Source organism: Pleurotus ostreatus (assembly GCF_014466165.1).
Source record: "Pleurotus ostreatus strain PC9 chromosome Unknown scaffold_6, whole genome shotgun sequence".
NCBI classification, from domain to species: domain Eukaryota; kingdom Fungi; phylum Basidiomycota; class Agaricomycetes; order Agaricales; family Pleurotaceae; genus Pleurotus; species Pleurotus ostreatus.
Window position 1 is genome coordinate 1,092,294 of NW_023503161.1, and position 14,031 is coordinate 1,106,324.

The 14,031-nt window shown below is 51.3% G+C and overlaps 4 protein-coding genes across 4 annotated transcripts; 3 read left to right on the top strand and 1 right to left on the bottom strand.

Moving 5' to 3' along the window:
* Positions 1-389: 389 nt before the first annotated feature.
* HEM14 (oxygen-dependent protoporphyrinogen oxidase) lies at positions 390-1,932 on the top strand (the record flags this gene model as incomplete). The annotated part of the gene is made up of 3 exons (XM_036778131.1): positions 390-626; positions 685-1,272; positions 1,324-1,932. The coding sequence occupies 3 exons, from the start codon at positions 390-392 to the stop codon at positions 1,930-1,932; spliced, it is 1,434 nt and encodes a 477-aa protein (XP_036629559.1).
* Positions 1,933-2,237: 305 nt separating this feature from the next.
* On the top strand, positions 2,238-3,101 carry PC9H_008624 (uncharacterized protein; the record flags this gene model as incomplete). Its single annotated transcript, XM_036778132.1, has 4 exons — positions 2,238-2,414; positions 2,478-2,638; positions 2,692-2,785; positions 2,850-3,101. The coding sequence occupies 4 exons, from the start codon at positions 2,238-2,240 to the stop codon at positions 3,099-3,101; spliced, it is 684 nt and encodes a 227-aa protein (XP_036629560.1).
* Positions 3,102-4,743: 1,642 nt separating this feature from the next.
* PC9H_008625 (uncharacterized protein) lies at positions 4,744-5,969 on the bottom strand (the record flags this gene model as incomplete). The annotated part of the gene is made up of 5 exons (XM_036778133.1): positions 4,744-4,900; positions 4,958-5,089; positions 5,145-5,466; positions 5,525-5,620; positions 5,681-5,969. The coding sequence occupies 5 exons, from the start codon at positions 5,967-5,969 to the stop codon at positions 4,744-4,746; spliced, it is 996 nt and encodes a 331-aa protein (XP_036629561.1).
* A 449-nt stretch (positions 5,970-6,418) lies between these two features.
* Positions 6,419-9,508, top strand: PC9H_008626 (uncharacterized protein; the record flags this gene model as incomplete). The annotated part of the gene is made up of 17 exons (XM_036778134.1): positions 6,419-6,616; positions 6,665-6,890; positions 6,943-7,115; positions 7,167-7,276; positions 7,332-7,470; positions 7,521-7,973; positions 8,034-8,049; positions 8,100-8,119; positions 8,179-8,193; positions 8,244-8,488; positions 8,550-8,660; positions 8,697-8,724; positions 8,776-8,904; positions 8,959-8,999; positions 9,179-9,249; positions 9,312-9,360; positions 9,454-9,508. 17 exons carry the CDS (start codon positions 6,419-6,421, stop codon positions 9,506-9,508), a joined length of 2,079 nt encoding a protein of 692 aa, XP_036629562.1.
* Between the last annotated feature and the right edge of the window lie 4,523 nt (positions 9,509-14,031).

The window sequence follows — 14,031 nt, forward strand, 5'->3', positions numbered from 1 at the left end:
CGTCCATGCCCTGCTGCGTACCCGACCCTTTCGTTGAGCTACCTGTTAGCGCCTCGAGACAATCCGAGCATCCTTTCCTAATGACTAGAGAGCTAAAGGGGGGGGGGGGGGGAGTCGTCTTCCCCAGGGCCATGGCTGATCGACTTTCAATGTAGCCTGATATATCATCCAGGGGATGACACTCGAGGACAGTTTAGTTCTGTTATTTTATGCTAATTACTTTACATTTACATCTGTACAGAACGCTGTAGTGTCTAGTATGTTCTTGATCTCCTAACTCCTTGAGAAGGTCATGTGGGCGCGGAACGAAAAAGTGGTTCTCATTCTCGTACCTCGTACACCATCACTCATCACAAGGCCTGCCCAACCCTGCTCTTTCAACATTGTGCATGCCTACCCATGTCGCAATTATTGGAGGCGGTCTTTCCGGCCTTTCAGCGGCGTTCCATTTGTCGAGGCGGTTCCCCAGCACTCTCATCACAATTATCGAAAAGCACACCAACCTTGGCGGCTGGGCACAAAGCGATCGGATACAAGTCAAGGACGAGCACGGCCGGCCATCGTCAGTGCTGCTAGAGTCAGGCCCCCGAACCTTGCGCCCCAATGCGAACTCGGTTCTCGAGCTGGTGGGATACCGTTGTCGTTGGCATTCTACACGATTTGACTAGCTCAATACAAGGCTAGGTTCACCTTCTCGGTCTCAAGGACTCGCTAGTCTTGACACCCAGAAGCGCTGCTGCTGCCCGGAAACGGTTTCTGTACATATACGGCACGAAGGGCCTCACACCCCTCCCTTCCAGCGTCGCGACTCTCATATCCTCGCCGCTCCGGTCTCTGTTCTTGCGTGCAGGTCTCCGAGACACCTTCATCGGACGTCGGCATCGTGCTGGAGACGAAAGCGTGGACTCGTTCTTGTCACGACATTTCGGAGAAGATTTCGCACTGACGCTGGGGAGCGCACTCGTGCATGGGATCTACGCTGCCGATTCGCGGAAGTTGAGCGTGCGTGCGGCGTTCCCGACGCTTTGCGAGGCGGAGAAACGAGGTCGCGGGAGAGTGATTGCCGGCTCGTTCTTGTCGTCACCCACGGCCGCGAATGAGTATGACCTGGGCGATATGAAGTCGGTAATGGACGGGATATCCGTCTATTCGTTCCGCGATGGCCTTTCGACTATCGCGAACGCTCTGCAAGCGCACCTAGCTTCTAAACCCAACGTTCGCCTGCTCCTCGGAACTGGGGTGTCACGGCTATCGATAGGTGACGATGTGGAGGTAACTGAACGGTTAATTACTCGACGCGTCGCGCTTTAACTTTATTACTAGGTTACCACGTCTACAGGGGAACAGATAAGGCCCACCCATGTCGTCTCCGCGTTACCACTCCCCCAGCTCCAAGCCCTCCTTCCACCATCCTCGCTACCGCACCTCGACGCCAACCCCTCGTCATCGGTCACGGTGGCGAATTTCGTATTTCCAGCGTCATCCCGCTTCCATCCCGAAGGGTTTGGATACTTGATTCCGCGTCCCAGGGCGGGCTACGGAACGGCTGAAAATCCAGGCATCCTTGGTACGGTCTTTGACTCGTGCTCGCTCGCAGCGCAGGACACGCCTTGCACTCCGCCGATCAAGGTCACGATGATGCTCGGTGGCCCGTATGGACGCGCGGATATGGCAGAGTCTACGCTGCTCCGGCATCTGGGATTGCATCTAGGGGGTGTGAGACTGCCGGAGGTGCTGCATTCGCGTATGCAGCATCATCGGGACTGCATACCCACGTTTACTCCAGGGCATGTGGAGCGAATGGGCGAGCTGCGACGGGTTCTACGTGAAGGGCCATGGAAAGGCCGTTTAGAAGTGATTGGTGCTGGTGTTGGGGGAGTTAGTGTTGGTGACTGCGTTGAAGCTGGAAGGAACGTTGGTACGGATTGGTAGTGAATATCCGTACAAAACATATATCTCGAGTGGTTAGTCCGTACAAGATATATATCTCGAGTGACTGAGTTGAGTCGCGCGACTCGCGTTCAATATATCGCATAGACGCCAAGCGAGCTAAGCGCCTAACATGAAGCTCACGTGGATTTGACCACGTCGGAGAGCTGCCCAGCCAGGGCGTTGACGTCCACGACTGCACCACATCAACATCCTCCATTTCTCTGTCCCCTCCTCACCTCAGTCCCCTTTATTCAACCTACCTGACGGGCAGATAGCACACGACCTCACGAACAGAACCCCCGATAATGGCCCCGTCCAAGAAAATGAATGGCGTTTCGTCGCCTATACTCTCAGAGTCAGAAGACGACCGACCGCGAGGGCCACTCAGCATCGTGGTGCCTGCCTCCGAACGCGAGGTCATCAAGGTCAACAACGCTAATCTGACAGACCTGAAGAATGCGTGTGACGATGCAGTGAAGCGCGTACGTCGTGTGCCGTTCATTCGTCTGTAGAGGGGCTCGTTAACTCGGCTATGCGGCGTGCAGTATCTTTCACGACCGGATTTGTTCAAACAGATACATCAACATACGGACGTGCGGCTGGCGTTTGGCTGGTCGAGTGTCTTTGTTGCTGCTGGCACGGCGCTGTATGGATATAAGGTCGAATTCGAGACATCAAAGCCTGTCGTGTGGGCTGGATTGATACTGTGCGTATCTCACTTGTGTCTATGCGGTGAGCGGGGCCTGACGTGTTGGACAGATATATCATTCTCACCACCCTGCAAACATTGTACGCCTACTTCATCGAAGGGGATATCGTATTTGTTGGCAAGCGAAAAACATTTTCTAAGCGGGTCAGTTGAATCGTATACTCCTTCCGCGACTGCCTATCCTTACCCGCTGCATTGCGATCTACAGATAGTGACCGAGAGAATAACACTTTCTTCAAAAACTACACCTTCCAAACCATCGTCACCCCCTACGTACTCGCTATCAGTCGCCTACGTCCGCTCGACAAACGGCGGCAAATCACTATTGGCTCGCGGAAAAATGCAGAACGCAAAGAGCTACGGCGGGTTCTTCGACGAAACTGGCGTGATGAACCAGGAAATCTTCGAGGAATGGGTCGGTAGCTTGGTCGAGCAGGCCATGGAGGGGAAGACAGCGTAGTATTTGAGGCAATCGACGGTTTTGAACTAATACTTGATACTTATACACGCTGGGAGTAGGATGTCGGAGGTTTGGTATGCATGGTATGATACCTTTCTAACGAGACTGTACGATCACTTTATAACTTATGTCGCGGCCATACATCTCTTGATTTCTCTCCCTCGGAGCCATATCGCATCAAGGTTATTCTTCGGTTGACTGTTGCAGATAAGTATTCAAATAGCAAGCACGTTCCAATTCAGATAGCAGCAGGCATTGGCTTAGCATCTACCCAACCGCGGACTGGTAAAACATTCTGAGCGTGCTCATCTCACACTCCGGTCCGCCTATAGAGTTCGACGCAAGACAGCGAGGTACCCGTAGATTGTGGCTTTGATGATCACTCTATTTGCTGTGAACGCTTGAACCTTGAAGGAGCCGACGAAGCAGCACTGTATCGATTATCGCCCCCTAGATTCAGGACGATGTGGGGTTCACGACAAGTACTTTCTTGGGAAAGATGAAAATCGCTAGTAGATTTCGTACAGACGAACGTGGGTACAGTATCGGCGGTCGTCAAGTCTTTTCCCTCATACTAAATCAATTTCGCTAAGAAGGCAGAATCCATATAGACAAAGTGACACACCATTGAAGTTTCCTTCGCGGTGTTATGGGTCTATAGTTGGTCCTTTAGTATGTGCGGTAATAGAACGAAGCACTCGGTGAAAGGGGACAGATATTAGAACTGACATACTACGGTACGGTGTTCCGAGCAGTGGTATCGTGACTGCGAGTAGCGAGACCAAACTAGAATCTGCTCGCCGACGCATCGTTCATGAGAGCTTGATGGTAGATCACAGCAGGTCTGTGAGAAGGCGACCGGCCCAGAAGGTCCCTCATTCTCAGCGGGCGGGCTGGAGGCGAGCACGCAACGTCATGATAGCAGCTCAGATTTCGAGAAGGAGACCACATTACTCGCTCGACCTTCGTTGTATATTTGTTCTCGGATGTACCGACCCTGAAGGAAGGGCAATGACGTCCTCAAGAACCAGAGTGAGGCCTCGTTGTCGACGGTCGGGGCGATGACGCATTGCGTGTGCCAGTAATAAGCCGTCCGTGACATCGACACGATATCGCCCTTGATGTATGTGATGCTTAAGGTGGGACTATTCCCGTACCTTCCTCCAACCCATTCGACAGGATGTCTGCCGTGAAGCTCGAGAAGATTTGGGCCGATAGGGATATTAGACGATCTCCCAGAAGGTTGGATCCCCGTTGCCTACTCCGAGTGACGACGACGAAGTTACAGAAAATGGATGCCCAAAGATTCTTCCGCGCGGTGGTGGCACAGATCGCCGTGTAGATTATGCGGGCGGTATGTTTCTGATGGCGTCGAGAAGGGAGAATCTTGACGCACACGTCCAATGAGAGGACGGGCGTTGATCATCTGGTCTGGTGCTTGTGAGCACAAGCGCTGAGGTTTGAAGCGGTCAGTCAGTCGTTTCGAAGGTGTGGCAAGTTTCTTCCGAGAAAGGATGTATTTCATGAAGCAGCCGCGGTGAACTTGGAATTTGGAATGGTGGGCCGGTGTAGCACTTGTTTATTGAGCGAAGGCATCGGCGAAGTACATTCAAAGCCTACGGCACGCTTCGGCCCATTCATATTATCTCTCATCCTCTGAGGCTTCCGGATCCTTTTCAGGTTCTCGTTCCCCGTTCGGACGGAGTTTATCATATTTAGCCAAGAGAGCCTCAAGCTCCTCAAGACTCGAACAAGAGCTAAGTTTGGCTCGAAATTGTTTATACCAAGGCCGTCGACTACTATTGCCGACCATTATCATCGATCCTGAGGACAAGGAATGAGAAGCTCTAACTTACTGCTTCAGTTCAATGAAATGTCGAATGTGGGCTCTGATAGTTGCGATGGTCGCGGTCCCGGGATGATCCTGACATATACCCAAATATTCTCGTGATATCTGGAACGGATCGGGGGTGATACTAGAGAATAGGCTATTGGGGATCAACGATCTATAACGGACCTGATGTCGAGAAGGGGTAGGCTAACCAAGGATTGGACAGTAGAGCCTCACCGACCATAACGCCGTCTGCACCTGTAAGTTCCTGATTCTGAACCACGTCTGACCATTCACGGACGTTACCGTTGCTAATCACAGGAATACCGAGGGCGTCTTTGAGAAGCTTTACTTGATTAAGATCAGCAGCGCCGTGTCTCCTACGGCGTGATGAGACCGTTCGAGCATGTAGTGTGATCCAGGAAGCGCCTGAGCACTCGAGTTGGCGAGCTAGTTCCATGGTGCTGGCGGCAGGATTGCAAAGCCGCAGTTTAGTTGAGACCGGAACTGCGAATGAGTGGGCCATGGCAGACACTAGGCTCCTGTCAGACGACGGACTGTTGAAAGTGATATTTTCTGAGAGAGTGCATACCGATACTTTTGACTAAGGGCCAGTCTTTCTGCGCGAGCAAGTAGCCTCCGTAGTGCCCCTCGGCGGCCGCCTTTTGTGGGCAACCTAAATTAAGGTCTGCATGACTTGTATAGTTGCATTATTGATTTTGTCACCACATGTCGAACCCCAACGTACCGATGCCATCACAGTAGCTTTGGATCGTCTTCCCTCCACGCACGACGGTTTCAGGGTCATTTCCGCAAAGCTGAACCACCACAGGCGTGTCTAGCTCGGAGTCGCCATTGTGATACGAAAGATCACGCAGATGGAACTCAAGATAATCTCTATCCTGAAGCAGCTTTTCTGGAAGGAGCATCTGAGTGTATGCTAAGGTCGCGCCGTATCTTCTAACCAGCAGACGAAAGGGAAGATCCGACTGATTGACCATGGGGGCCGCAACGAACGACAGATTTTCCTGGATCATGGTCGTCGATGACTTGTGGACGGAGGCAAAAGGCGCGATGGTGGCAACGTGACAGACATAGAAGCACACATGGGTGTCGTAACACTGTGGGAACTTCCGCGAAAGAAGAACATAGCCAGACTGCTCACTGTTCCTCGAGGCCACGACGCGTCGGTCATCTTCGCCGCTAAAAGTCTTCTACGAACTGAATCTCCCGACGCAATGACACGGTTTTTCAATGGTCTGGCACTGCTGCACAAGCATCGTGGTGCATTGTATGGACCCATCGAACCGTGGGCACGAACACTCTCGAGAACCTTATGGCGAAGTCTGTGCGAGGGAGTCTTCGTTACGGCCCACATGGTTAGGGACTTCCTGCATAGAATCCCCGATATTCTTATCCGTAATATGCTGTATTAGTTCCCCTTAAAACCAGCAAGTCTCATTCTGCCTCACCTTGACCACGCACAATGATTTCCTTCTCCTGGATTGTGCTTGCCGTCTCTGGACTTTCGTTGTCGGCGGCCTCTTCGTTCTCAGACGATGCGAGTCTTGTCTCACGGGCCCCCGACCCGTGTGCTGCAATCGCAGGCCAGAAATGGGTGGCGCCCAAGGATGCTAGAGCTTGCTTTAAGTCTATTCAAGTTGACCAGACCCTCAAGACTAATGTATGTGGAATGGTTTGCGCGGTAACGGCATCCTGACCTGCGTAACAGATTCTCGATGTCGTGAACAAGACGCTCGCTTTCCATACGTCAGTCAATTACCAGATCCAAGCGCCAGCACCGTTCAATAACGACGTGCACGAGGATCTCCTCAAGGACTTGGCCAGGATCAAGTCCCAGAGATACGCGTCCGACTACGACCTTCACATTGATCTATCCCGGACTTTGAAACGCCTGAACGACGGTCACTGCGTATGGATCAATAGGTGCTTTGATTGTGAGTCTGATCCGGTATGTCGGAGGACTCCCATGTTCATAGCTCCTTCTAGCATTCTATACCAACTTCCTTCCCATCCCCCTCGTGCTGTTAACGGAGAAAGACGGCTCTCAGAACGTCCATATTGCGCCAGAGGCCTTCGATGTTGCTACCGCCGAGTTCCCCGACCAGATCGATGTATGGCAGAATGCATTACCTTTCGGTCTCAAGGGGAATCTCAAAGCTGTATGTATATTATATCGTTCTGGATAGCATCAACTCAAAGCATAATCATAGCTGAATGGCGCCAAAGTCCTTCTTATCAATGGACGTCCGCCATTCGATGCTGTCAACGCCAATGCCCTAATTACTGGTAGCTTCCAGTCATTTGGGACAAGGCAGAATTCGTACGTCGCTGCTATAGCTTTCTCTGCTGGATCGTCTAAAGCAACAACCAATCAGCTTCTTCTCGAGCTACAACCGTGCAGCTACTGGGTGGAATTACATTATGGGCAATTTCGCGCAGCAATCTCTGCCTTTAGATGACAACGTACTCTTGACCATTGTTCGCTCAGGCAAAATCTTGCCAGAGACATTTGTCGTATGTCTATTGACCATCTTCCTTTGTCGTACAACTAACACCTAAGCTAGCTCCCATACCGCTCGCGCATCTCGGCGACAGCTGTTCCTTTCACGGATAAAGCATCCTTCCTGGCTGGAAACTGCAAGGCCGTCGCTGGTACCAACGGTGCCGATGTCAACGCGGCATCTGCCCTTAGCATCGACCCCGCGGAGAGGCCATTGGCCAAGGTCCAGCAGCAACCGCCCATATCTGCGCAAGACGCTCGCAAGCACATGGTGAACGTCTTCATGGATGCTGCTCCTCTTTCGAATGTCGTTTTGCCTCCTGGGTTGCAACCTGCTTTGCCTGCGGTTAACGGCTCCAGGACTGTTGCGCAATTCTATATGCTGAAGGATGGAAAGACAGGGGCTTTGGCTCTTGGAAGTTTCTCTGACAATAGCTTCACGGGCTTGCAAAACAGCCTGTTGAATGGCTTGTTGTCCTTGAAATCGCAAGGTGCTACGCAACTTGTTGTAGATGTGGTACGTGAACAAATGTCCCTCGCTATGGGCGTGTCGTTATATTGATAAACATAATAACAGAGCAACAATGGTGGCGGTAAGTTCCAGGTGCCCTCAAAATGCCGTCCACTCATGTTCTCCCCTTAGGTTTCATTTGCATTGCCCACGTAAGCGACATCTTGATTTGGCGTTGAATTGTTCACTGAATGCTCGAAATACCTCGTAGTGGCTCCATCGCATCGTAAGCCTTTCACCTATTCTTGTGGGATGATATTATCGACGCGAGATCAGATCATAGGTCCCAAAGACACCACAGTGCCACAAGCAGGCCTCGACACCAAGACTCGCGCGGGACCCTTGGCGCAATTGATCGTCAAGCAAATCACCGAGCAGAACCTCGATCCGCAAGGACAATTAGTATTCAACCCGATCCAGTGGAGAAATGCTAGCAACGTATTCTTCGCTGCCGGCCAGGATTGGCTCCAACCGCCTGTAGAACTTACGATCAACGGCCGAAGTGATGCCTTCAGCCAAAGGTACGAATGCTTGATCTTTCGAGGGGTGTGATGGAATTCATGATTTCCGGACTCATCGTAGAATTGGCCAGGAATGTCAGCCCGAGTCCTTCGGTATACCTCCTGATACTGCGTTATTCGCCCCCGACAAGGTCGTTATCGTCTCGAACGGAAGGCGAGTCGTTTCGCTTAAGCGTGTGACCTAAGTTGACGGATATCGCTGTAACAGATGCGCCAGCTCTTGCTCGCTATTCAGTGTCAGTGACAATATCCCTACAGGCGCCGCCATTTCTTAATTGTCCTTTCAGATCACCATGGCAAAGGAAGAAGGCGTGAAGACCGTCGTACTTGGTGGCAAGAAAGACACCAAACAAGAGTACTGCGGCACTGTCGGAGGACAATCGACGGATTTCTCGACAATGGACACTGAGATCAAGGTACGAACTCTGGTCATCAGGCAGCAAACTTCTGAGTTGACTCCGTGAGATCAGACCGCGCAGCTTAAGGACAACGCTCTCGCACCCCCTGATCTGTAAGTGTCCGCCTTGTATTACCGAGTCCACTCCACCCCTCCCACGCACTCGGTCGGTCTTAGCCGGGACCTACTTCTGATCGAAGCTGCTTGACGGACTTCGTTTGACGGACTGCTGTTCCTTCCTTTTTCCGCTCAGCCTCGCGTAGAACGCTTACTGATGCTCTCTGATCTATTAGTCTTGTTAATGGTGTCCAAGGTATTACATGGAGACTGGGATTCGGAATTCAAAATAAGGAGGAACCCGAAGGTTTGATTTTTCGCTTGCCTTCAACCTCGGAGAGACTCTGATCGTGTCTTTACCATGTTTAGAGTGGCAAGACCACCCAGCTGATCTGAATCTACCTCTCACGCTGAGCAAGTAAGTGCAGAGATTATGTGCCTTGGCGCTCTTAAAGCGCAAGACGGCACGCTTCGACGATGACCTGAACTAACAAAATTTGCTCCTATTCAGTGTCAACAATCCCGTCGCCATCTGGGAGGACCTTGCATCTCGCTTTTTCTCGTAGGGCATCTCCGGTGTAAACAATTTTCAATCAAAATAGAAGTGATGTATTTTTGAACGCTGAATTTCGAATACGTGGTAACGACATGAGTACCACCGCTTGCAAGTGCCGATATCAGGGTGATGATTTTGATTGAAGAGGCAGAATGGTACATGCATCCCTCGTAGGCCCGTAACCAGACTTCTGCCGCGAATGCGACACCAAGAGTGTCAGAAACACCGAAGGCCCGTTATCGCAGCGCGCCCAGCAACTCCACCTTTGATACTCGTCTCTCCGCTCGCGAAATTTTCAACCGGTCCGGAGTCGTAGCTTGATGGCGGTAAGTGAGAAGGGGATTCGTCGAAAACACATATCTTTCCCATCCACTCCTCTGACTTGGTTTTGTTTGACATAGGTGGCGGGATCCTGAGAGATTTGCAGCAGCGAGTTGTACGTATTGTATTCATGTGCCTACGATATGTACGCACTTCGGCCGATATACTAGATAGGTCAAGCTCAAGTCTTTGAAACAAAATTTTCAAGGTCGATGATGACGATAACGGCAGAGGCATGTATACAGTATGTCGCGTATATCGTCGGTGGAGTATCGGTCTCGCGTTTATGGAGTAGCGTGAACGTGGGGGCGACTCCAATATCTTGATCAAGTCCCTAGCGTTCCGACAACTGGCAATCGACGGCTACGTAACGGAGGACTAAGCGACGCATGTACGCACTCAGGAAAGCAGTCGATCGTGAGGCGGTCGTCAATCACTCACGAGAGCGAAGAGACGTAGCGAGCCACGATCGATGCCTCCTCGTGTTATGTCGATGATGCATCCATGACCAGGCGGATGCATTGAACCTGCTACAAAGCCGGGTGAAGTCGGATGTGGCGAGTGTCCTCGGGGTGTTCAACGTTGTATAGAAACCGATAGAAAGGTCGCATTAGCAATTTGGCACCAGCAGGAACATCGCCCAAGTAGTTCCGAGGCCCAATGACTGACCCTTAATTATACATTGTGCACGAAGCGTTAATTCTATGTAGAGTCAACGTGATACAAGACAGGGTATCCATTACCTCAATGCTCGCGTTGTACAGGTCACTTGAGACGAGGGAACAAGGTCCGCGTATGGCAGCCTAACAGCGAGTTGTAATAATGCGCAGCAGTGCGCAAAGATGATGTCGATGATGGACGATCGAGGAACGGCTAGGGTGTTTTTATATGCGGCGTGATGTATTGGTGCGTTGGGGTCGACGATTGGTGCGGCGAGGGTTGGCGAAGGTGCAGGATATTTTTGTCCTCTTTAGACGATTTGTGAGATGCGTATCTAGGGGTAAGCGGAAGGACAGGAGCGAAGGACCAGACGTGGTGAAGGACCACTACCTCATAAAGGCAGGAGCTCATCGTAAGACTGGAGCACCAGGGTCGTACAATCCATCTCGATAGGTAGCCACGCTAGGGAAGGCGCCGATGATCGTCCAATAGCAAACAGGCGTTCGTGTATTCCTCGAGCGAAAGGAGCAACAATAATCGACGGGAGCGAGAGAGAGATCGTTTTCTGAACCCTAAACGTCGGTCGGTCGGGTGGTCCAGAATAATGCAGGTTCGTCGAGAAGGAGGGAAGGGAGAAGGAGAGAACTCATTGTTGTTCGTGTCGTTGATGCTGATCGTTTGAGGCTTCGAATTCTGAGATGTTCGACGTATTTCTGATCGTTTACGGGATCGTCGATAAGAGGGAGTGCAGGGGTGGACGAGTGCGTGCCCGTTTCGACCAGGACAGTAGACACCGGGGGGGCATGGATAATTCCCATATCAGCTGACTAAACGGGTCCACACAGAGCCTGAGCCAGCACCAGATAATGTCAAAGCTACCAGCACCCAATCAAATAAAATGGCTGGACAGACCTTGAAGCTGCCGCACCCGTGATAGACTACGATAGGCAAAATGTCAAACGACGGCGTTGCTTATTGCTTGCAATGCAAAATTAATGAACATCGATCAGAACAGAACCTGAGGCACAGCACCTCCTGATGCAGAATATCTACTACGCCAAGGCCCGGTTCCAGTCTGGGCAATCGGTCTCATGCTGGAGGGGGAAAGAAATTCCCCACATGAGGGAGCTGCATGTGGAATAGACGCTCATCTGACAACATGAACACTGGAGTGATCTTACTGTTCAGCCGAGGCATTGAGTCGCCGTTCAATGAAACCCCGACTAGTGGTGGCAAGAGCCGTAGGCTGGCATCGGCTGCGAGATAGAAAGTTCTGTAGCACGACCGCCATACAACCAATCCTAAACTATGTTGCTAAATCAATGATCCATTAAATGTGGCGCAATGGAAGGTACGTGCGAAACACTCACTTTCTGATTGTGCCGCGAAACTTGTGGACCGGCAGATACACACATGTCGAAGGACCTAGATACCATTTGACCATTTGATTGGTCGGGTTTCTTATCTCTCCATCCGGAGGAATATCGTGCTACGATACTTGCTCTTGCCGTAGTGTTAGTGACACTAACGGTAGAAGTAAAGCACTCTACTTTCTGAATCCTGAGGTCTGAGGCCCGACAGGCGGATAATTGCGGTGTGGGGGACTTTTTACCAGGGAAAGGAAGGCGGGGGAGGGGGATTTTCCGTTTGCAGGGTGGTACTTACTCGCGGAGCCCATTGAGGCTGGAGATTTGCACCCTCGTAACTAACAACAAGGGCCGAAGTCGCGATAATAGGAAGAGAAGTTGTTGGTGCTATTAGACGCCGGCCAAATGTTGGTCATGGGAGACCACACGTGCCGACCCATGATCTTCCTCCTGACTTCGGCCATTTGACGAAAAGCGTCAACGTTCACTGCGTTTTTGAGATTTAGGGTGCCTATTGCCCAGAAGTAAGTCGCGTAGGTACATCACCAATGATGCAGCTTTCTGAGGAAGAACTCACCCTCTTTTTCCCTTGTCAGGATTGATTCCAAACTCCCGGCCTCAGGCTTTGGGTGAGCCTGCCACCTGGTAGCAGCATCGCGCTCTCATCGCGGTGGACCATCTGTGCGGTCCATCCGCCGGGTACACCTTGTACGTATATTATCCGAGCCCACGCTGTTAGAGCTCGATCCACAGCATTTCGCGTTTTGACTTCTTGGGGCTTTAGCTATAGCTTCCCTCGCAAACAGCCTCGCTGCAGCCGGCGGATGCCCCAAGCCGACCATGATGTATGAGCACCGAGAAAAGCGGGGCTGCTCGTGGTCGAGTAAAGTTCAACGCGCGAGGCACGATGATGATTCATCCCAACAAGCTCTTTTCGTTGGGAGAAACCATTCATATTATCACAAGTGATCATATTCTCTAATATTCTATTACACCGTGCCAGCCTCACGTTCGAAGTTCATTAACGCTACTCATCCCAATGCTAGTGCAACCCCGGGCCTCATTGCACACTTACCGTAAGTACATGTACTCGTATCCCAGCACGATACGTATTCTTATTCTTCTTCGAAAGTCCAGAACATTCGCCCGTTCGCGCTTGTCAAATTTAGGACGGCTACAATGACCGTTCCTGAGTCTACGCTAAGTATATACTGATAACATGGCACTGATAACCTCCTCGGACAACTCGAGTTCTCAGCCGCATAAAACCGTCAACAAATGGAAAGTCACCCTAAACGCCAACGCCAACACGTTGCACCCGCCCACGCTCTCACACAGACTCGGCGTATCTCACTGGTTAGTTAGCCGAGCTTGTCATAACCACGACTGGTTAGTGGAAGATGGTATCAATCAACACATTGCTTGTGTTCTCTGATATAGATATTCTTCGACTCTCAGGCTGCACGCCCCATGATACCACGCAGCACGATGCAAGTGATGTAGGTGGCGACTCGCCTGGCAGGCATTCTCGTACATCCTTACCACATACTTTCATAATAGGACCATTAATCCAGATTTCCCAGATAACGCTGCAGCACAATCAGGACCCTCATTTTATTTTGTGCACCTAAACCGAGATATTGGCGTGCGGCGTACCACCGTGGTAGTACCGCGTACCGTGTACCGTGTACTATTCACGCATCGTGGCTTATACCTAATATCCGAGTGCACCGGGAGTTACTTGAGTGTGAGTGAGAACCCGTTCGCTAGCAAGGTTATTGACGTCGATATGCACTCTCATTCTCAGAGGCTGGTGCAGTGATGCAGTGGCGATATTCTGGCTCCACGCTAACTTCCATGCCCTTCCTGGAACGCGTCGCGAAGATGGCCGCGCGTGTTGATATAGCCTAATCATCTATCGTCCAATCAACCACCGTTATCACTCTCGAGGCCAAGGTCTCGAAGAATGCTGCTTTCTTCTTTCGATTCCCTGCTACTAGGCAGCAGGTAAGCCTTCGACTCATGTATTTCCTGATACGCGTACATACGCAAGTGTAGGATGCACGCGGGAACGCAATGTCCACAACGCGTTCGCATCCCTGCTGACCGGCCATATATTCGTTCCAGACTATTCCTCACGAATCTTCAACTTCCTCTCATCCCCATGCCTCTATAAGGGTTACCG